This window comes from Anoplophora glabripennis, unplaced genomic scaffold, assembly GCF_000390285.2.
Source record: "Anoplophora glabripennis isolate ALB-LARVAE unplaced genomic scaffold, Agla_2.0 scaffold820, whole genome shotgun sequence".
Taxonomy (NCBI): domain Eukaryota; kingdom Metazoa; phylum Arthropoda; class Insecta; order Coleoptera; family Cerambycidae; genus Anoplophora; species Anoplophora glabripennis.
This window is the reverse complement of record NW_019417809.1, coordinates 117,612-142,114: the sequence shown is the minus strand read 5'-3', so window position 1 is coordinate 142,114 and position 24,503 is coordinate 117,612. Positions and strand designations below refer to the sequence as shown.

At 35.4% G+C, this 24,503-nt stretch overlaps 1 protein-coding gene across 1 annotated transcript in view; it reads left to right on the top strand.

Annotated features, from left to right (window-relative positions):
- Positions 1–24,503, top strand: part of LOC111692491 (multiple epidermal growth factor-like domains protein 8) — a gene marked incomplete at its 5' end in the record, with an annotated part of 113,739 nt that overhangs the window by 61,707 nt on the left and 27,529 nt on the right. Inside the window, one exon of the mRNA XM_023456532.1 lies at positions 19,937–20,295. Coding sequence (XP_023312300.1) covers positions 19,937–20,295 — 359 coding nt within the window. The remainder of the gene's footprint in view (positions 1–19,936; positions 20,296–24,503) is intronic.

Below are 24,503 nucleotides of genomic sequence, written 5' to 3'. Positions count from 1 at the left end.
GTTTAAATCCGTTTTAGACCAATAGAAAAAATTATTCGTATGATTAGAGAAAAAGTAAAAACTTTTTATTTTAAAATGTTAATTCTAGTCAGCACAGAAATTTTTCGCACACTAGGGGGTTGTTCACCCCTTAAAAAGAGAACTTAATTTTGTCAATTTATTTACATAAATCATATTTTTAATTTTTTTTTAACAAATATGAATTTTTTATATACCTATAAAAATTGTTTGAAAAATATAGTCTGAAATAAAAAATAAGGGTAGCAACCCCCAAACACGAAAACACTAATGAAACATCTGTTTTTTTATAAGAAGTAATTTTGCATTTTGATTCGTTCCAAAATATTGATGAGAACCCCAGATATTTAGAAAAATCTGTTTTGAGGGGCGAACTTTGAAGATGTATTTCACCCCTAAACATGTTTTTCCACCGATAAAAAAATACGTCTTTTAATTTTTATTTGTTTTGTGTGGTTTTTCCCCAAATTCATGCTCAATAAATTAACTCTAGTAGCAAACTGTTGTCATAAAGCATTAATAAGTTTTAATTGTGATGGTTTCGTTCTGCCGGTATGTAGTCTGTTGTTATGAAACATGAAACAAATACCTACAACGTAGAGCGCAAACTCGTAAATAACGGGTACGTACAACATAAAATAGCGGCCGTGTTCAGTTTTATTTCATTACAATTAAATAACATGTCTGTTTGACGGATACTTATGTTATTACGGCATGTTATTTACAAACGTTATTTCTAACATAACATTTTAACGTAAATGGGATACATACTCGGCCTGAATTTCTTACCTATCAGTTGGACGCTTCAAAATTACCCCGATTTTCATCACTTTCTCACGCTGTTTTGGCTATCTAGCAACAAAAATATGAAATGCGCAGGTATCAACACAATTTTGTCTTATAGCAAATTTTATAACAAACAATTTCATCAGTAATAGTTTTTTCTGTAAAATGCATATTTAAGAAGTTATATTGGAAAATGTTAGAAAAAACACGTGATTTTTTAGTATTTTTGCAGTTTTTAATTTTTTCTGCAAATAGCACAACTTTTTTTCTTGGCGCAACCTTATATTTTTATTGTTTATATTATTTTCGACCGATTTTTACTAATATCTAATCTACGTCAAGCAACAGCCATATCTTTGAATTTAATTCTCTTGGACTATAATGTAATAAATTTAGTTTTAAAGTCATTTATAATTAATTGATCTGCAAGACTAACAGTTTTTCCTATAGAATTATACGTTTCTATATATTTTGTCTGCAGGTTTTTTAATTTGACCTAATTTTTCTAAAAGACTTGATTCTTTGTATATTCTGTTAGGTCCCCCTTTCTTTAAATTTTTGTTAATTATTTCAATTTCCTCTACAATTGTCAGGAGAGATTGGTAGGAAGTTATAAATACAAAAAAATGATGAAGTCTTATAGCTAAAACTAGAATATAATTGCATTGTTCACTTCACTTTATTCACTGTACTTGACTTACTTGTAAACTCTGTGACGATGTTCGGGTCGGATGAAGATAAAGTCGGTGGTGCTGATCTGGTAGAAGGTAGAAGTTGGTTGTAGAAAATTTGTATCTGAATTTCCATATTGGTTGATGTTCTGATTAGAAAATTTCACTTCACTTAATTTAACAGTTTTTTCTTTTACATTTAAATGTTTTTTCTTTATTTTCACTTATTTTTTTACATTACATGTTCATTTTCAGCGGGTATTTAAACGATGGAAGTTGCCTGTGCTCTTATGTCCTTTATTACGTTTTTAAACGTTTTCATGCAAAAGAATATTGCAAAGCCGCAGATCACTAGTAGAGACAAAATTACTATTGTTCCGGAAATAATTATCGCTGAATAAATTTGCGGATTAGTGTTATCATTATTTTGGTTCACTAAAATTTCTTCCTTTGTATTTTGATTCCCCATTTTGCTTGATTTTAAAACTTCACTTGCAAATGCACTACATCCTGGAATCTTCTAATTACTGGAATCTTCTAAAAATTTTTCGACAGGATCGCCACGTGGTATTATCTTCTGGGGTTAAGGTATATTTTGATGTTAATTAATAGAGAGTTCGAGTTAAGACTAATTTTATTTTCTATAACTACAATAATGTAAGTTTTTGCTGAGTAAGAATAATGTATTGTCATTGCTCGGGCGACCGGATCTAGGATCTTTGACCCGTCGCGTATTGCATTTATTGCAAAGTTACAAATAGCGGTTAATGATAGTACATCGGCACGTCCCACTATGTCTATGTAGGTCCATATAACCACAGACAATATAGCTTATCGCCACACACTGCTTCTAAAATGCTGGAAATTGGCAACCCGAAATGAATGCAGGCTTTTGTTAGCTGGCATCCATCAATGAAATTTAGCGTACTCTTCTACTTGGTAATAGGCGGCAGTTCCAGCGGTGGCTTTGTTGCCAAATAATAACTGCTAAATTTTAACGCTTTCAATTATGTAATTAAAGAGATATGGAACTTATCTTCTGTTTGGAAATCACATTTGCCTAAAATGCTAAATAAAATAAATCAAGTCTGTTATGTCTAGCCTTTAACAACTTTATTTCTTTAAAGCACAACGTATATTATTCGATCTTTTTTACTACAACAACTTAAGTTAAAGTTAGTTATTTTTCTTCTTCTTCTTCTTACACAGGTTACATACACAACACCCCTCCCCTTCTAGTTAGTATAATCATCTAAATACTTCGGTCTTCGACGCTCTCTAACAAGGCGACCCTTGTCATCAGAAGGACTACTCACGTTCATGGGTTGGGGAAGAACAGTCGTTGACAAAGGCTCTGGTTCTAGCATTGGAGGTTGTTCTTCAGAATTTACTTCTGCTGCTGGAACTGGTATCTCAGGTGGTTCCTCATAATGTATAGCCCTATGTCGCATTTGATTTGCATGTCGATGCATTTCGTTACCCTCTGGTGTTATCAATCTATATGATACTGGACCTAAAGGTGACTGTACCGTTGCGGGAGTCCATTTTGGTCCTTGGGTGAGGTTACGAGCAAATACTTGGTCTCCCGAGCCAAAAGTTCTCAAATCCCCTGTCACATCCATTGATTCTTGTTTGTTTTTCATATCCATGATGAAATTCGGATGAAGCTTGTCAAATACAGTGTTTATTCTCCGATTCATTAATAACTCTGCTGGGCTTCGTCCTGTAGTCGCATGTGGTGTTATGTGTTGATGCAGTAAAAATCTGGATATATTAGTGTGTATATCTCCAGACATTTTCTTTAGAACTTCTTTAGTTGTTTGTACCATTCGCTCTGCTTGCCCATTTCCTGCAGGGTGATATGGGGCTACTCGAGCATGTCTAATGCCGTTTCGTCTAAGGAATGTTTGAAATTCTTCAGAAACAAAACCAGTCGCATTATCTGATACAATGACATCATATAATCCATGAGTTGCAAACAGTTCTCGCAAAACTCTAACAGTTGATTCCGTAGACGTTGAGGGAACTTTACGTACCTCTAACCATTTGGAGTATGAATCCACAACGATTAAGAATATATTACCATTTACTGGTCCTGCATGGTCAATGTGTAATTGGGACCAAGGGGCCGTTGACCATTCCCATGGGTGTACGATAGTGTTTTTTGGTAAATGTCTTGATTGCTGACACTTTTCACATAGTTCGACCACTCTTTCGATGTCCTTGTCCAGCCCTGGCCACCATACATATGACCTGGCAAGTGCTTTCATCTTGACAATGCCTGGGTGAGCTTCATGAAGCAGGTTAAGTATTTGTCTCCTCCCCTCTGGTGGAATTATAACTCTTGTTCCCCACAGAAGGCATCCTTTGTAAGCTGATTTTTCCTTTCTGTGTAGCCAGTATACTTGACAGTCTGCAGGAATTTCACTTTTACTCATTGGCCATCCTTTCAAGGTCCATAATAGCACTTTAGATAAGGTTGGATCTTTTGATGTGCCTTTTCCAACTTGTTCAGCTGAAAACAAGGGTTCCGCATTGTTCTCTAGTATTAGGACATCGTAAGATGGAGGTACTTCTTGTTCCTTGCAATCTAAAAGTAATCTGCTTAAGGCATCGGCATGGGGAATATTACGTCCAGGAATATAGATCAACTCATACCTATAAGCTGATAATATTAGCCTCCATCTGAGCATTCGTGGCGATAAAACTTCGGGTATTGGTTTGTTTGGTGCCAAAATTCTTAATAGGGGTTTGTGATTGGTGCGAATTTGAGTAAACCTTCCAAACATATAGTTATGGAATTTCCGGACACCTACAATGCATGCAAGTGCTTCTTTGTCTAACTGAGCAAAATTTCGTTCGGTAGTGCTAAGTGTACGACTATGGTATGCAATGGGCACTTCTTTTCCATTTTTATCAATTAAACTAAGCACTGCTCCAACTTCGTATGGGCTGGCATCACATGTTAAAATCAGTGGTCTCTGTTCATCATAATGTGCTAAACAGGCATCAGATGACAACAACTTTTTAATTTTGTTAAACGATTTCATTTCTTCCTGCTCCCATTTCCATAGTTTATCCTTGTGTAATAGCTGATGTAATGGTTCCAGGACGGTTGCTTTGTCTTTCAGGAATAGATGATAAAAATTTACCAAACCCAGGAAAGCTTGAAGTTCCGTTTTACATGTTGGAGGTCTAGCTTTCCGTATTGCAGTAACCTTCTCTTGTGTTGGGTGTATTCCATTAGACGATATTCGAAATCCTAAAAACTCAACTTCGGAACTCAATAATACACATTTCTCTTTCCGCAGACGCAGACCATCTTCACGGAACCTTTGAAATATTAACCGCAGTTTTTCCTCTAACTGATTTTCTGTTTCAGCCACTACCAAAATATCGTCAAAATATGGCAGTACCCCAGGAATACCAACCAACCTATTTTCAATAAATCTTTGAAATATTTGTGGGGCAGTGGAAATACCAAACTGTAATCGGGTGACTCTATATGCACCCAGATGAGTAATCATTGTCTGTGCATCAGCACTTTCAGTATCCACACTCAGTTGCTGGTAGGCCTGAGACAAATCCAACTTTGCAAAAACTCTTCCTCCAGCTAGTGCTGCCAACATTTCCTGCACGCATGGAACGGGATACACGTCTTTACGTAATGCTAAATTTACTGTCTGACTGTAATCTCCACATATCCTAACCTCATTGTTTGGTTTGATTACGGGTACAATGGGTGTGGCCCATTTAGGATGTGCCACTTTTTCCAAAATACCTTGTTCCTGGAGTTTAGCTAATTATCTCTCTACAGCTGGTCTCAATGCAAAAGGTACTCTTCTAGCTCTCATTAACACAGGATTGACGGACTTATCCACATTGAGATTGATTGGGGGACCTTTGAATTGGCCAAGGCCCTCCTTAAATATATCCGCGAACTCTTTAGTTAGTTCCTGAATTTTGCTGCTCTCCTCATGGACAGTTTTTACTATACTAACTTTGATTTGCAATGCTTCAAACCAATTTCTGCCTAGTAAATTGGCTCTGTCGGACTTCGCTACCACTAGGGAAAGTACTGTAACTATGGGTCCTAACTGTACCTCTACATCACACATTCCTTGCACTTCGATAACTTTACTCTGATACACCTTTAGACTAAAACTTGGTGTTGTTAACTGGGGCTTATTATCTGGAAACACACTGTCGAATGTTTTATTCCCGATTATAGTATATGCTGATCCGCTATCGAGCTCCAACTTTATTTCTTTGCTATTAATTTTATTTTAAGTGGCACCATAAAATCCTTTATCTTTGGCCCGTCCTTTATGACAAATATATCATAGCTTGGGTGGATAGCTTCCGTTGACTTTGCTTCCACCATTTGCACTTGCTTCTCTTCCTCTGCACTTATCGCCTTCTGGTTAGCAATTTGTTTTTTCTGGATGTGTTCTTTTCTTATGCCTCTTTTCTTGGATAGGCATGCTCTTTCAATCTGTCCTTTTTTCTTGCAAAAATTACAAACAGTATCCTTGAATCGACAATCTTCTGGAGCATGGATGTTCTCGCAACGGAAACATGTTTTACCATTTTGCTTGAATTGCTTATTTTGAAACTTGTTTACACTGTGAGTTGCTAGAACCGTCGTCTCCCTTAGAGCAGAGACACTCTGCATTGCCGTTTCATGTGCAAGGGCCAATTCTTCGGCTTTACTAAAAGTTAAATTTTGTTCTGCCAACAGTCGACGCTGTAAATTTTCATCCTTAACTCCGCACACGATCCGGTCCCTTAACATTTCCTCTAATATAGATTCATTAAACCCACAGTCGCCTGCTAGATGTCTTAACTCTTTAATATATGATGCCATATTCTCTTCTGGTTTTTGATTTCTATGATGAAACATGAAACGGCCCACTACTGTAGAAGTACGTGGAAGAAAATGTGCTGACAGTTTCTCTGTTATGACTGCCAAATCTACATCAGACACAGCCTGAGGTGCTATTAAAGAGTGAATAATGTCGTAGGTGGATGGTCCACATATACTCAAAAAAACAGCTTTCTTCTTGGTTTCATCTGTAATTCCATTTGCAGTTATGAAAAACTGGAATCGTTCCATATACGTCTTCCATTTCAGCGGTTCGCCGGTATTGAATGGTTCAATTGTACCCAGCAAAGCCATGATTGAGATTTTCTCGTCTTTCCTCCCTCTCGGTTCGATTCACAGGGTGAACTCGACTGCGCCAATAAATGTTATGTCTAGCCTTTAACAACTTTATTTCTTTAAAGCACAACGTATATTATTCGATCTTTTTTACAACAACAACTTAGGTTAAAGTTAGTTATTTTTCTTCTTCTTCTTCTTACACAGGTTACATACACAACAAAGTCAGAATTAAAACTATGAATTTACCTAATTAATTATTTATTTTACATCACCTTGGAATGGGAAAATTCAAAAACTTGAAATTAATGTTTTTAAAATTGTGCGTCGACTTCCAATATGGTACGATAACACATATGTTTAAAAAAATTGCATTATACAGGTTGTGTATCCTTAGATGGATACTGCTCTCTTATTGTTGATTTCTTTAGATAGGTAAAATAATTATTGACACAAGTGTTGCATATCATGGATGCCATTGGTAGTGCTCATATTTGTGACACAAGGTGTTCAACAAAATTAACATAATGTGAAATTGCTGAAACCTCAAGAAGTAATTGAATACGAAATTTATTAAAAAAAAACAACAAATAATCAATCAATACAGAGATAAGATAATGCGTTCGCTACTACTGTTGCAACATTTGACTACCTTTTTTGTTTTTCGACATACTGACTTCGGACCTTTTCCATTCAACGCAGAACGGTCAATCAGAACCAGAGGAGTGGGGAGATTTTTTTAATTATTTTTTCGATTCAATGCACCGTTTCCGAATTATAAGACCTTTTTTGCTGTATCACCTCACACACCACTTCTTTCCGAAATTTATTTTCCACATACGGACTTCGGACCTTTTCCATTCAACGCAGAAACGACAATCGGGTATGAGGAGATTATTTAATTATTTTTTCGATTTAACGTACCGTTTTCGAGTTATACGGCCTTTTTACTATATCACGTCACACACCTCTTGTTTCCAAAATTTATTTTCGACATACGAACTTAGGACCTTTTGCATTCAAGTAGGAACATACATACGAACCCGGGGGGGGGGGGAGATTTTTTAATTATTTTTTCGATTCAACACACCGTTTCCGAGTTATAAACACTTTTTTATCCTATGATGTCATACACCGTTGCTCCCGATTTTTTTATTTTTTTTGACATGTGGATTTTGACGTTTTTCACTCGTTCACCATGGGAGATTTTTTGATACCAGCAAATACTGTTTTTTTTTCTTTCATATATTGTGACACCCCGCTCTGCGTCACCCACCGAGTGCTTTACTCAGAACCAAGGGGAAATTTGTTTACATTTCCAGCCATTTCCGAGTTACGAACAAAAACCGTTTTTTTTCTCATACTGTGTGACATCATAGATCGATAACGAAGGGTAAAAAGGCACGTTCCCTCCCTAGGTGTCCTGAAATTGCTGGGGAAGCCCCAGAGACTCCTGAAGACAGCAGAGAGAGAGAGAAGCTCTCTATGAGGACAGAGTCCCTATCTCTATCACACACTATAACTCTATCTCTCTCGCATACAATCAGACAAAAACGACAGAAACGAACCTTCTTTTAAAAATACATGGCATTTATCATTATTAGAATAACCCATTTTAATTTAAAAAATTAAAAAAACTTACAATGGGTTCTTCTGATGACGAAAAATAAAACATAATTAACTGTATTATTCAAATAACAATAATGTGCAAAAGTTATTCAGGAATATTGGCAAATTTATTTTGGAGGAACAATCCCGTCAACCAACACTAAAAAATATTATTAGAAACCTTAGGTGGCCAAAAAACAGCCCCGATCTCACTCCTTTAGACATATTTTTGTGAGGATACTTCAACAAAATATATTATTAAAGACCTGAAAATTTACAAGTATTGAAAGAAAAATACAGGACGAAATGTTTGATAATTTTGAATTTGTTTTTGAAGCAATTAATAGTAAATAAAAACATTTTCAACTGTATCATCAGAATTACTTGCATGTTGATTTGTAAAAATTGTAGGCATTTTAATGTTATTGTATTTAAAGTTTCTTTCTATCTTTAATTATTAAACCTATAAGTGGATGTCAAAATACAGAAAAAACCTCTACCTATCAAATATTAACAAAATTATATTACAAGCTGTTTAAAATTGTTAGGGACATCCTATCCTTTTGGAGGAAATTATTCGCCAAAAGGACCAAATTATTTTCAACCAAAACATCGCAATTAAATCCCTTACGGATCAGGTCGATTTACTTAAAGAGGGTAAACCTAATACATCTTCCCAGTCTTCAAACGATCGTAACGACATTACAACTGACAACAATACTGCTCACACAGCATTACAGAGCGGTGCAAAAATTAGTAAAAGAACAGTATCGAATGCACTCCACAACGCTCATGCTCGTAATGTTTGTGTTTCGCTAATTAATATGGAAAAGGATATTAATAGGGAAGTTAAACCCAGACCTAGACCTAATACCAGAAGTATACTCGTAGGTAATCAGAAAAACTTATCGCAATGCCCATTTAAAGCAGCAGCGTCCCCTACATCGATTCGCATGTTCGACTATCATGTGACCAACTTGGACGTTACCACTGATCTGGATGAATTGCTGAACTATTTAAAAAGTTTTGCTCCAAACATAAAGGTGGAAAAGCTAAACAGCAAGAACCCTACAAGATATTCTTCCTTCAAATTATCCCTACCTATGGATGAGTCTTCTGCAATTACTGACAACAGGATTTGGCCTAGCAGGGTGGTGTTGAACAGGTTTTTTCCCTCAAAAGGTTCAAGGAGTAATGGAGGAAGCAGGTCGCCTTCAGCATCTCAAAATGTCTAATATTGATGTGGATTGTAAGTACTCTGTGCTACATATCAATGCTCAAAGTTTATCTAACAAAATTAATGAACTTCAGATATTTTTAGCTAGTAATCATTTTGATATTCTATTTATATCAGAGCACTGGCTAGAGTATGATTTGTTAAATTCAATATCTATTCCTAACTATCAGTTAGTATCTAGCTTTTCTCGTGTAGGCTCCAATAAACATGGAGGCGTAGCCATATTTGCATCTTTATCTTCAAAAATTCATTTAAGAAACGTTAATGTTTCTAATTCTTGTAATACCTTTCATCCAGAATTTTGTGCTGCTGAAATTATTTCTGCAAGTTGCCTTTTAGTGACTGCTTATAGATCTCCCTCAAAAGGAGACCTTTCTATATTTAAGTCTTTTATACATAACTTAATTGAGTTTTACTCAAGTAGATTTAAATTTCTTATTATTATTGGTGACATCAATTTGGACCTTGATGCCGGCACAGAGTATATTATTGACTTGTGTAATATATTTACAATGTATGGTTTACAGCACTTTATACATGAACCTACTAGAGTTACGCTGCACACCAAATCAAAGTTAGATAATGTAATTACTAACATCAATTCTGCTTCTCTTTCAACGGGAGTATTGGACACACATATAGCTGATCATTTATCAGTATATCTTCGTGTAGAAGAAGAACATAAAAAATTACCCAAGGGTACATATCGTACTCGAGTAATTGATACGATGAAATGTAATGTATTTCTAGAAAATTTGGAAACACTAAATTGGTCTGATCTTTATTATAGTAATTTGAATGCTAGCTCTTTAATGAACACTTTTTTAAATAAATATGTAAACATTGTGGATAATTGTTTTCCTTATAAATTGAAATGTACATCATCAGACATCAAATGGTATAACAGGGAACTGAAGACATTGAGAATTGAGAAAAACACTCAATAGAAATAAAAGTAGGTTTAATGAGACTGATTCGGAGAGAGATTGGGAAACCTATCGTGAAACTAAAAGATCATATACACGTGCTATAAAAGAGGCAAAACGTACCTGTTACAGCAATACTATCTGTAATGCCAATAATGTAAACAAAGGTGTATGGAAAATTGTGAATTCAGAAAGATCCAAAAAATGTCACTCTAATGTTTCAAATTTTTGTGCTCAGGAGTTTAACAATTTTTTTGCTACTGTTTCTGATATTATTGCCAAGTCAATTGGAAATCAAGGCATAAATCCCGCCATATTCCTCCATAATTTGCCTAAAATATCATCTTTTTTTGCTTCTGCTATTATTGAGTCAGATGTACGCCAGGCTATTTTGAAATTGAAAAATACCAGCTCTTTAGATTACTATGGAATTAGTAGTATCATGGTAAAAACCTCGCTTGAGTTTCTTGTTGCACCTTTGACCATATTATTCAATAAGTTTTTAAATGAGGCGGTTTGGCCTGACTGTCTTAAAATAACTAAAGTACTTCCTATTCATAAAAAATGAGATATTAATAAACTTGACAACTATAGACCAATATCCATTGTTCCTGTAATTTCTAAAATATTTGAAATATTAATTAAAGAAAAATTGATCTCATATCTTGAAACTAAATCTATATTGACACCATCTCAATTCGGATTTAGGAAAAATCTTTCTACTATCAAAGCCTTATTAGCTATATTAGATCAAATAGTTGAGGGATTTAATCAAGGTAATCCCACACATACAATTATGTGTGATTTGTCTAAGGCTTTTGACTGCGTAAATTTAGAAATACTGCTAGTAAAATTAGAATACTACGGAATTCGTGGCAAAGCATTGCAATTATTCCAATCATACTTGACTGACAGACGGCAATATGTGTGTCTCAATGACTGTGAATATGCTTTAATACCGGTGAAGGCTGGTGTCCCTCAAGGTTTGGTCTTAGGGCCTATACTATTCCTTATTTATATCAATGACTTACCTGTTAACATTCGTAATGCTTCTTGTATACTCTTTGCCGACGATACAACCTTGTTAACCCGTGACAAGAACAGCAGAGACAGTCTAAATCCCGCGAATGACTGGTTTTCGGCAAATAATCTAAAATTAAATATTAGTAAAACAAATTTCATAACTTTTACAACTAGTAAAAATTCAGAGAAATCTGAACCAGTTAATTTGCTTGGTATTACCCTTGACCCTGGTTTAACTTGGATACCTCATATCAATAAACTATGTTCAAAACTAGCTACGCAGGTATTCTTTATGAGACAGATAAGACCATTTATCACTAATAATGTAATGAAAATGGTTTATTTTTCATTAATACATAGTAATTTAACCTATGGTGTGCCTTTGTGGGGCAACTCTAGTGGTTCGTATAGAGTTTTTGTGTTACAAAAAGCAGCTGTTCGTCGGGTTGCGGGTGTCCCTATGTTAGCTCCAAGCAAGGAGATGTTTGTCAGGTATAAGATTCTACCACTGACCTGCCTATATCTACTTGATTCGCTTCAACTCGTTCATTCCAATTTATGTAATTTGCAATCTCATGCTGATATACATCAATATAACACTAGGCATGCTGGAAATCTGGTTGAATCTTATTCGCGTATTACCCTAACCNCATCCATCCATCCATCCATCCATCCATCCATCCATCCATCCATCCATCCATCCATCCATCCATCCATCCATCCATCCATCCATCCATCCATCCATCCATCCATCCATCCATCCATCCATCCATCCATCCATCCATCCATCCATCCATCCATCCATCCATCCATCCATCCATCCATCCATCCATCCATCCATCCATCCATCCATCCATCCATCCATCCATCCATCCATCCATCCATCCATCCATCCATCCATCCATCCATCCATCCATCCATCCATCCATCCATCCATCCATCCATCCATCCATCCATCCATCCATCCATCCATCCATCCATCCATCCATCCATCCATCCATCCATCCATCCATCCATCCATCCATCCATCCATCCATCCATCCATCCATCCATCCATCCATCCATCCATCCATCCATCCATCCATCCATCCATCCATCCATCCATCCATCCATCCATCCATCCATCCATCCATCCATCCATCCATCCATCCATCCATCCATCCATCCATCCATCCATCCATCCATCCATCCATCCATCCATCCATCCATCCATCCATCCATCCATCCATCCATCCATCCATCCATCCATCCATCCATCCATCCATCCATCCATCCATCCATCCATCCATCCATCCATCCATCCATCCATCCATCCATCCATCCATCCATCCATCCATCCATCCATCCATCCATCCATCCATCCATCCATCCATCCATCCATCCATCCATCCATCCATCCATCCATCCATCCATCCATCCATCCATCCATCCATCCATCCATCCATCCATCCATCCATCCATCCATCCATCCATCCATCCATCCATCCATCCATCCATCCATCCATCCATCCATCCATCCATCCATCCATCCATCCATCCATCCATCCATCCATCCATCCATCCATCCATCCATCCATCCATCCATCCATCCATCCATCCATCCATCCATCCATCCATCCATCCATCCATCCATCCATCCATCCATCCATCCATCCATCCATCCATCCATCCATCCATCCATCCATCCATCCATCCATCCATCCATCCATCCATCCATCCATCCATCCATCCATCCATCCATCCATCCATCCATCCATCCATCCATCCATCCATCCATCCATCCATCCATCCATCCATCCATCCATCCATCCATCCATCCATCCATCCATCCATCCATCCATCCATCCATCCATCCATCCATCCATCCATCCATCCATCCATCCATCCATCCATCCATCCATCCATCCATCCATCCATCCATCCATCCATCCATCCATCCATCCATCCATCCATCCATCCATCCATCCATCCATCCATCCATCCATCCATCCATCCATCCATCCATCCATCCATCCATCCATCCATCCATCCATCCATCCATCCATCCATCCATCCATCCATCCATCCATCCATCCATCCATCCATCCATCCATCCATCCATCCATCCATCCATCCATCCATCCATCCATCCATCCATCCATCCATCCATCCATCCATCCATCCATCCATCCATCCATCCATCCATCCATCCATCCATCCATCCATCCATCCATCCATCCATCCATCCATCCATCCATCCATCCATCCATCCATCCATCCATCCATCCATCCATCCATCCATCCATCCATCCATCCATCCATCCATCCATCCATCCATCCATCCATCCATCCATCCATCCATCCATCCATCCATCCATCCATCCATCTATCTATCTATATTAGCCCGAGGTATGATGTTAATATTGATAAAGAATGAATGCCTTCTTCCCTGTTTTCAGTCAAACCCTAATACGATTCCTATATAGGCCTCATTTTATAAAAGACCGTGAAGTATGCGTGCGTGTGTGTAGTTTAAAGACAGTGTCAATAAGAGGAAATAATTGAAGTTCTTGTAATTGTGAATTACAGGGTGAGTTATCACTGAGTATCTTAGCATGCTTATTAATTGTTAATTGAATATTCTGTACTGCTGAAATGAATCATATGTGGAAATTGGTGGCAATGTTTGCTTGACCAGACCTGCCTATTATTGTTTTGTTGACTTGTTGTGAAGGGCCGTTAGCTGCGGTGATACAGTCCGAACCGTTAGCTGCGGTGACACGGAGGGTACCTTAGGAGGCTGTTAGCTGCGGTGATACAGTCTGGCTCCGGTACGGATTGTCTGGCCATGAACTATCTTAGTGCTATTGTTTTTCAGCCAATGTTGGTTGTGCAGAGGTGGTTTGGTCGGTTTGCATTGTTAGCCTGATGTTTGATAAATAGTTGAATGAATTGGCCATATCAGTAAAAGATGTTTTAAGTAGAGTTAGCTGCAGCAATTTGAGAAAAGTTTATCTAAAAAGTAGTAATTGATTTAAGTTGTTATCCTTAAGGTGAGGGTAGGCTTGGGTACTCATGTGAGTTTCTTTTATTTTCTGAAAAAGGTCCTGAGCTTAGCTTAAGTACCAGAGGTCGCTCCTGACGACAGCCAAACCCTAACTTGTGAGCACAGTAAGTGTTTATTTTAAAATTAATTATAAGTATCCAGTATCCTTCAATGGTCCACGCCCGGTATATACGCCCCTAACAAATTATTACGAATTTTGTTTATTTGGGAATATATTTTCTGCAGTATTTCAATACCAAAAAATGAAAATAGTAGGTAGCTAATTAACGAAATTATTATTAAATAACTTGATTGTAACACCGCTGCAGAATATCATATGAAACTACATAGATATTCGTTGATTCTTTAAAAACATTTTTATCGATACCTACATCATACGTTTAAGTAAATACAATACCGCAAAAAACAGATATTGATAAAAAAAAGTGTACAAAAGAAATCCGTAAGTACGGCTGGCAACATTACCAAAGTCTTGTTTATATGTTGCTAGGATACGCGTAGGTATGCGGGCCGCTACATTTGATTCTTCCTAAAATTCTGCTGGTGGTGTACTCTACCGGCAATTCGGAAATTTAAAACTGCTAGCCTATTCGAGTGGCGGTCTGTGGCGATCGCTAATTTGTCTGTGATATAACTGTTCAGTGACTCCAGGTGCCGCTGCCACCACATCCCATCCTAGAGCTATTCCTCACAATATAAACCCTGAAATACATTATAGTTCTAGTGACACTACAGTTATTGACTTATTGAATTATAAAGCGTGGGATTTGTTTACACTCTAAAATTTATAGTCGTGGACAAAAACAAATACATTTTTCACCAAAAGTTAAAGCAGCAAGGTCAATTAAAAATAGTAATCATATCACACACTGGAACTATTGTCAATTTTAAGAAGTCAACTAGGGTAATATGTGGAAAAGAAAAGAAACTATTTATATAATAAATTTTGTCAACGTTTCGTCATCAGTTTGGTGTTTTAAATGCAAATTGTTTCAATCTTATCGTTTTATCTAAAAACGAACATTATTAGTTCAAGTTTAACTAAATAGCCCGTAAGTAGGTATATAGTCTTAAAAATGTCGAACTAAAATTATGAAATGTTGATAAATATACAGGGTGGTCCGAATTTTATGCAGGAAACTTCGAGGGCAGATAGATCTTTTTAAAATAGTAGGTGTTTGCCTTATAAACATAGGTCTGGAACGGCCTCGTTTTAGAGATACATGGTGTTGAAGTTGTTAAAAAAAATCATTGTTTGTTTATATCTCCGGAATCTATTAACCAATCTGAATAAAATTTGGTACAGATGATGTATGACAGTAGACCTTGCATTCCCTAAAATATAAGCTCTAAAGGATGGACCAGTGGTATACAACTGGACGGGGTCACCCCTTTTTTATAAAAAAACCTACGCCACTGTATTTTTTACAAGCTATTGTAACATATTTATATTCTAATGTATAAAATACGTAAAAAAGGTAACGTGAATTTTTTCCTTAAAGTTCACCGTTCTCAAGTTATTCATACGAATACAATCTCCTTGTGACGGATACTTCTAACCATAATATTACAAGAATATTTATGTTTTATGGTTAAAAGTAAGTGCAATTTGTAAGCATATCAACAAAATTCTTTACACTCGTCGCTTTCATCTTTTTGGATTAAAACGATGTTTGAAAAATCACGACGGCGCAATGAAAGGCACATAAATGAAATTTTAAGAACATTGGGATGAGTAAATCGAAAATTTGAAAAGTTCTACAAAAGGATAGTAGAAATCCGTACCATTTACAACCTGTGCAAAATTTACTTGGTTTACTTGGTTGGCAAAATTAGTGGTTGTTTTAAAGTCACAACATAATGCAGAATTCTTACTAGAAATACTTTGGACCGATGAGTGAATTTTCACAATATTTGGTCACAAGAAAATCCTCATGAAATTCGGACAAGATCTTTTCAACACGAATTTTCTGTGAAAGTGTGGCTCGGAATAATTCGGACCTTTTTCCTTGTCACCCCATCTAAATTCACAGCATTTCTAAACTTTCTAGAAGACCATCTTTTTTGAATTATTAGAGGATGTTCCATTAAATATACCACAAAATAGCTGGATACAAATGGATGGTGTTCCAGCGCATTTTAGGAGAATAATACAAGAATGGCTCAAAAATTATATGGAGCGATGGATAGGTTGAAGACCAATTGCCAATGTCAACCATAATGGTGCAGAGAATCCAGTGTCTTGGCCAGCCAGATCGCCAGATCTAAACCAACTGGACTTCTATGTTTGGGGTTACCTATCTAAAAAGTAAAGTTTACTCTACTCCAATAGATACAAGACCACAACTACTGCAGCGAATAGAAGACGGGTGTAATTAATTAAAAGAAAGCCACCACATGATATTAGTTAGGTAATTTCATTAATCATTAATAGAAGTTGTCAGAAATGTATCGATGTGGATGGTTCGCATTTTGAACAATTGCTGCAAATACGTAACGTTAATTTCATTTCTTGTTTAATTGTTGTTGCTTGGTAAATGTATTTTTATTATTATTTTGATTTAAATTGTTCTTATTTGTAAAGATAGTGGATTAAGCCTCCAGGGGAAACTAAAACACTCTAGGAACACTACCTCACAGGTAATGTGGAAATAATTTTGTTGATCTGCTTACAAATTGCACTTACTTTTAAGCATAAACATAAATATTCGTGTAATATGGTTTGAAGATTCTGCCACAAGGGGATTGTATTGGTATGAATAACTTGACTTTTTTACGTATTTAGTGCACTAGAATATAAATCCGACAATAACTTGTAAAATATACGGTGGCGCAGTTTTTTTTATAAAATGAGGGCGACGCCTGTCCATTAGAGCTCATATTTTAGGAAATGCAAGGCCTACTGTCATACATTATCTGCACCAAATTTTATTGAGATCGGTTAATAGATTCCGGAGATATAAACAAAAAATCTATTTTTTTTTAACAACTTCAACACCTTGTATCTCTAAAACGAGGCTGTTCCAAACCTATGTTTATAAGGCAAACACCTATTATTTTAAAGAGATCTATCTGCCCTCGAAGTTTCCTGCATAAAATTCGGATCACTCTGTATAACTTTTATTTTCCTTATATTAAGCCCTATGCTGTAAAAACATTGAAATTAATTTCAACCTTGAAGTGATTTCAATGAAAATTGATTTGTTCTTCAATTTTGGAGAAAATTGGTATGCACTAAGAACACTTGATTAGAAAACCTTGACATTAAAATTGATTGAAATTTATTTCAAGTGTACTTGTGGCAACGTCGCTATTTGCTATAGGGAGATACTGGTGACTATGGAAACAATCTTTATGAACAGAAACGGTGACATCAGTCAAAAATTTTATTATAAGATTCTTAATCATCAATTTTGTTATTCTGAATTTATTAATTGTATATAAACGGTAAGTATCACAACATAAAATGGTGAAGCAGTTAACAATCTTTCTGTTGAAATAAATAAAGAAAATCATAGCCAACAAAGAAGTACTGCCGATTGGAAGCGGGCATAACATATTTCCATATTGGTGTGTCACTTAAAATTATATGTTGCTTATCAGATATAATTTACATTTATATTTCATTATCTACACATGAATTAATATATAATAAATGCTAGCTAATGCTAGTAATATTTAAAATTAATCAAGTACATTTTAAGATCTTTAACGAATGGGAATCCAACGTAAAATCTAAAGCTAGGAGAATTCACTTTGAACAAGAATTAACTGGAGGTGGTATTGCTCTAATTGAAATTTTAACAAATCTAGAAAAAAAATTTTTGGAGGTTTTGTCAAAAATATTAATATATGGGCACCCCCAAGTTGTAGAATTAGCTTACAAAAGAAAAAAATACATGAATCAAATAAACAGAAAAGGACAAAAAGAGATCAAGGAAAATCTTTCAGTATAAAAGTTTTTACTAATTTTTTATTATTAATTATTTTGCATTTTCACCTGAACCATTTGAGCCGTTATGTTAAGGAGTCGCATCGAAATGTTAGAAAAAACTTCAATTATTTAAAAAATAGTATATTTATTTTGAATGTGGCATAGGAAAACTTGTTAAAATCTATAAGTAATTAAAATATTAAATTAAAAATATTTTATTTCATATGGATATTTTCAATAATATAAAATATTATTTTATTAATATTAATTATATATTAATATTGATATATTTTATTAATATTTAATATTATTTTATTCATAAACAAATATTAAATCAAATATGGCATGAAACTTCATGTTTCCAAAATAATTTTGAATTGCCCTATTTCTTACAATACGGCCTTACTGCAAATTATTTCTTCTTATATCTGTATAATTATCTTCTTCTAATTCGTCATTTTCATCATTTATCATTCAACATTTCTAAAATAAAATATAGATTTTACTTTTGTTAAATCGAAATTAAGCTACACTTACCATTATTATCATCCAAATTTTCATTTCTAAGGATACACAGGTTATGTAATATTGCACAGGAATAAATTGTGTGTGCTGCCCTAGCTGGAGCAACAAGAATTCTTGATTAAATTGGTTTCAAGTTTCTTAACGTGAAGGTTTTCGATTTCCGTTACAATTCTTGACATTTGTCAACCTTGATATGCAGTTTTATATCAATTTCTGCTTTAGTGCATACCAAGTTTTGAAGTTTTCAAGGTTACTTGACGTCATTTCAAACTCTTGACAAATTTCAATCAATTTGTTTTTTACAGCATAGTAAACCTCCATTTTTATTGAAATGTCTGTCTAAATGTCATTTTTTCATATAATTTCAACCTTGATATGAAGTCAATGTTCATACAGCATAGGGCTGATTGACTTCAGTTCAGCAAGAAAAAAAATGCCAAAAAAAATATGTATTTTTTTATTTCAGAACTGCTAACAAGAAGAACAGCAGACTGAGAGATGACAGAAAATTATTATTGAAAAAAAAATAGATAGTAAAACATTTTAGTATTAAGACCCTTATTACCCCCTTTTACCCCCCCCCCCCCCCCATCTTTTTAGCCATGAATATTCACAAGTTTAAAATATACATAAAACATTACTAACATGTTTGGATAATATTCCCAGAAATATTCGTGTAATATCTATCATGTTTAATCTCACATCTATAATAGGAATATTCTTATTTTAGATATTATATGTATATTTTGAATATTTGTGAGTATCTACAGAATCGTCTAAAATGTAGATTCTAAGTTTCTCTAAGATATCCCAATATGATGATTTTATGAATATTCTCAAAAGTATAAATATATTTAAAACGGTTTCAATGAATAATTAAATTTTATGAAACGAATATACCTGGATTATTCTGGGAATATATGTTGCTATCTGGGTCATCTAATTTATTAACTAAAATCTCCGCTCCATGCAACATAATTTATAATTTTTTTTTTTTTCAGATGAATGCAAAATTAAGCCTAAACCTCTATACCCGGGAGAGGTAGTATTTTTTGTAGTTCAACCAAGGTTTATGAATGTTGATATTAGAATAGTAATAGATGTTACTCAAGGAAAGCTGAACGTATTTATGAGTACACATGATGATACTTACTTAGCTTTTCCTAATTTTACTACGGGATTAGTCGATATAGACATTGATGCGCAGTATGGCCATTGGGAAAATGGAACTTTAAGGTCAAAAGATGTGTATTTAGAAAGAGAAGCGCTTGGGCTAAGAACATATATAACAATTACACAATCTAAGACAATTTTGTTTGTCAAGAATTTACAAGATCGACTTGTAATTACACTTCCAGAGGTGAGTGGTTTTCTCTAACATATTTATCATGGCCGTTTTCTTCAACTGCAAGGAAAATAATTTGTTTTTTTAGTATAATTGTTATTTATTTATTTATTTAGTTACTTAATACTCAACAGGCAGAGCCCCATTACAGAGTATATAAGTGCAATAAGAAACAAATACAATATAAATTATATCTAAATCAATCGATTTAACAATGTTCTTAAACAATTTACACTGATATTAAATATGTCACAATTTTGCTGGATGATATTGTAATTATAACAAATTCTATAGAGTAGGGAGTTCATTTGGTAATTTGTTGAAGCAAGTTCAAGATAAAAAGTTCTAGAGATTCTAGTAGGATATGGTGGTACATTCAAACATATTAATGAAGAAAATTAGGATTATCAACATTACTACTCAATAGTTTGTACAAATATACAGGGTGATTCACAACTTATCCAAAAAAATTTGGGAATAGATGCGGCATGAGAAATGGAGTCGATATCGTAAAAAAATTTTTTGTAAAATCCTTATAGTTTCCGAGAAAAAAATTATTGAAGTTATAGTACATTCAACCACTACATAGCTGGACAACTGTAGTCTCTAGCGTCATTCGCAATACGCGTGGAGAGCACGTGGCTTCAGCGACTCCGAATACTGAAATCGGATTTTGCAATCGTCGTTGCCATAGTATTTACCTGTTATCTGTACTATTGTAAACACCTACAATAGTTTTTTAGTAGTTAGTGTCAAAAATGGGTAGTTAGTGTCAAAAATGGTTTGCGTGTAGGTATAGCAACTCGGAGTTGATGGATATCGTTTTAATTTATGGTGAAGCATTTGTGTTATGGTGAAGCAAGACACCATTTGTGTTAGTTCGTAGAAACTGAGTAAAATGGACCCAAATGTGTTAACACGTTGGTGGATAAAATTTTGAATTGTTGTTGTAACATCGGGGATGTCAACTGATTTTATTATTTAAAAACACAAATTAATTTTATTAATTAATAAAAGCAAAAGCAGTTGAATTTGCCGATATAAAATAGGTGCGATTTGGAAGAATAGCAAAACTGAAAGAAATTCATATTTACCTACAAGTTGGTGCATAAAGGAGACCTTATGAGGTGCAATTTTTGCAATTGGACGTGATAGTGGGAGGTTCATAAACAGAAGTAAACTTCAAATTCGCAGTTTCCTGAAATTTTGAGACATAATTACTATAAAGAAAAAAGGCACCTACTTAATGGATTAGACTGCATTGTAGAAATTCAATACTAAAGAGTCACAAATATGATTTGAAATTTGACAGATCTGAGCATCTAAAATCTAATATAGACTAAAGATAATAGATGTGATATATTATTTACCTTAATAGTGCATAATTTATATTCATAAATAGTATAGACATTTTGGCCAAGGTCATCTGAAGGTCATGTCATGATCTACGAACGTCTGGGGTCGAGGTCACCTCAAGGTCGTGTCAAGGTCAACTGCCGACGGCCATCAGGGGTCAAGGTCATGCCGAGGTCAACGACTTACGGTCGTCTGTGGTCAAGGTCGTCCCAAGGTCATGCCAAGGCCAACGTCCTGCGGTCGTCTGGGGACAAGGTCACCTCAAGGTCATGACAAAGTCAACGACCTGCAGCCGCCTGGGGTCAAGGTCAGCACAAGGTCATGTCAAGGTCAACGACCTACGGTCGTCTGGGATCAAGGGCTGCTCATTCCAAATGCTCCGCTCAGCTCTGTCATTTATAAACTGCGCGGAATCGGTACGGGTCGCTGTTCGTCATCATCGACTGCCCGTCTCGTTTTCCGGACGGACGATACGTGCACGGATCGCACTCGCGAGCGTGGTCACCAAAACGTTAGTGATACCAGCACTGACCATTGTCACCGTCACGGCTTTGCGATCGGCCTCGTCAACGCCATCTAGATGTGCTCGTCGTCGGTTGCCGCGGTTCACTCTTCGTGAATGCGATTCAGCCTGTCATCTTTTGGACGGGTATGATTTTCGACGTAGTTTTCTTGTTTGAGGCTCATGTTGTTTGCTGCGTTACGCAAAATAAAAACCACTCTAATTGCACAAAAAATCGAGTACTTTCATTGAACGAGGGCTGAAAGATCACGTGGGGGTCACCACTTGAGGGTTGCTATCGGTGTATAGCAAAATAAAACTCTCTCTCAACGGTGAAAGAAAAAGTATTTTTATTGAAAACGATAATACAGTGAAAAGAAATGTCGGCGCGAGCGTTCGTTGGAGAGTCTTCGTATGGAGTCGCTCGTATGTAGTAATGACAATAACAATAACAATAACAATAATAATAATAATAATAATAATAATAATAATAATAATAATAATAATAATGTCTTTATTATTAGTAGAATACATATTTATGACAAAGATTTAGGCAACCTGGTGGCGCCGTTCGATTTTACTCGCTCTTCCACGTAACCACCAGAAAAATAAGTAATTGGAAATAAATAGTAGGCATAACAAAATATAACTAAAAACTAACGTAACTAAATAAAAACTAATACAACATACAACTAATGCAACTACATAGTTCTTTGTGATAAAATGGATTGTTTTAAATGTTTGCGAAAAGATGATACAGTGGGGGCATTTTTAATATTAATATCAATTTTATTATACAGCTTTGCGGCATTGTAGGAAAAAGATTTTGAATACTCGGCATAGCGGTGCCTCGGGACAGTATACAGATTCCGGAATCTTGTGGAGCGGCCATGAATAACATTACGTTTCACAAGCTTGTCATGTAAATATGCAGGAGATTTGTTTTCATTGACTTTATAAATCAGGGAGGACATACGTAGATCATACTGTTCGCTTAATTTGAGCCATTGACACTCTTGATAACATGGTGTTACATGGTCGAATTTTTTCAAACCAAATGAATACCTTAAACAATTGTTTTGTACTTTCTGCAGAGAATATTTGTCAGATTGTAATAAGCAAGGCCAGTAGACGGTAACACAATAACTTAATGACGACATAACTAAGGTTTCACATAATTTTAATTTAATTTCTTTGCAAAGAGAGTCTTTATGCATATAAAGTAACTTCAATTTCCCATAAGACTTTTTAACCAAATAGTTGACATGACTCTGAAATCTTAAGTTAACGTCTAGATATACGCCCAAGTTTTTACAATCATTTTGAGGTTTTATTATTTTACTATTTAAAAATATCTGAAAATCAGGATGCACTCTAATTGTTTGTCTCTGTTTACCAAATAAAAGTAACTGTGTCTTTGCTTCATTGAGAATGAGTTTATGAGCAATACAAAAGTTGGACATTGACTTTAAATCTGCATTAATTATATCAACCGCATTATTAATTTTATTACTTGCAAATGAATGATAGATTTGCGTGTCATCCGCATATTGATGTAACTGACAACTCTCTAAATAGGTATCCAAATCCGCAGTATAAATTGAGAATAAAAGGGGACCTAAGATGCTTCCCTGTGGTACTCCTTTCCGAATAGTTTTGAAATCAGAGTATTGACCAGAGCATACTACTCGTTGACGCCTGTCACATAAGTAATTTTTGAAAAATAAAGTTGGTACATTACCAGCGCCAAAGTATTTGAGTTTTTGGATAAGTAAATCATAAATAAATAGTATTAGGCCCAGGATAGATCCTTGTGGGACTCCAATGTCAACATTTAAAGTTCTTGATTTAAAATGATACTTTTGATTATTGTTTGTTATAGGCAAAAACACAAATTGATGACGGTCACACAAAAATGATTTTAATCAGTTTAAAGTAATTCCTCTAACTCCATAGCTTTCAAGAATGCTAAACAATTTATTATGGTTAACGCAGTCGATACCCTCAAATCCTTAAGATGTTGAAAGATCCTATTTTTGTTACTAAAATGAATGAAAACGAGAAAGCACCTTGGTTTTGTTTCAAGGATATCATAGAAAATTTTCAAGGAAATGATAGGAGTCCAAACTATAAAGTCAAATTTGGTAGAGAGTTTTAAGACCCCAGGTTGTTTACTGAATCTTAAAATACATTTTTTTACATTCTCGTGTAGACTATTTCCCAGACATTACAGTGGGGAGCAGGGAGAAAGATTTCATCGAGACATTAAGGAAATGCAGTGTAGATACCAAGGTAGATGGGACATAAATATGATGGCCGATTTACCCGTTAAATCAAAAAACGTAAGAGGAATCCACTCTGCAGA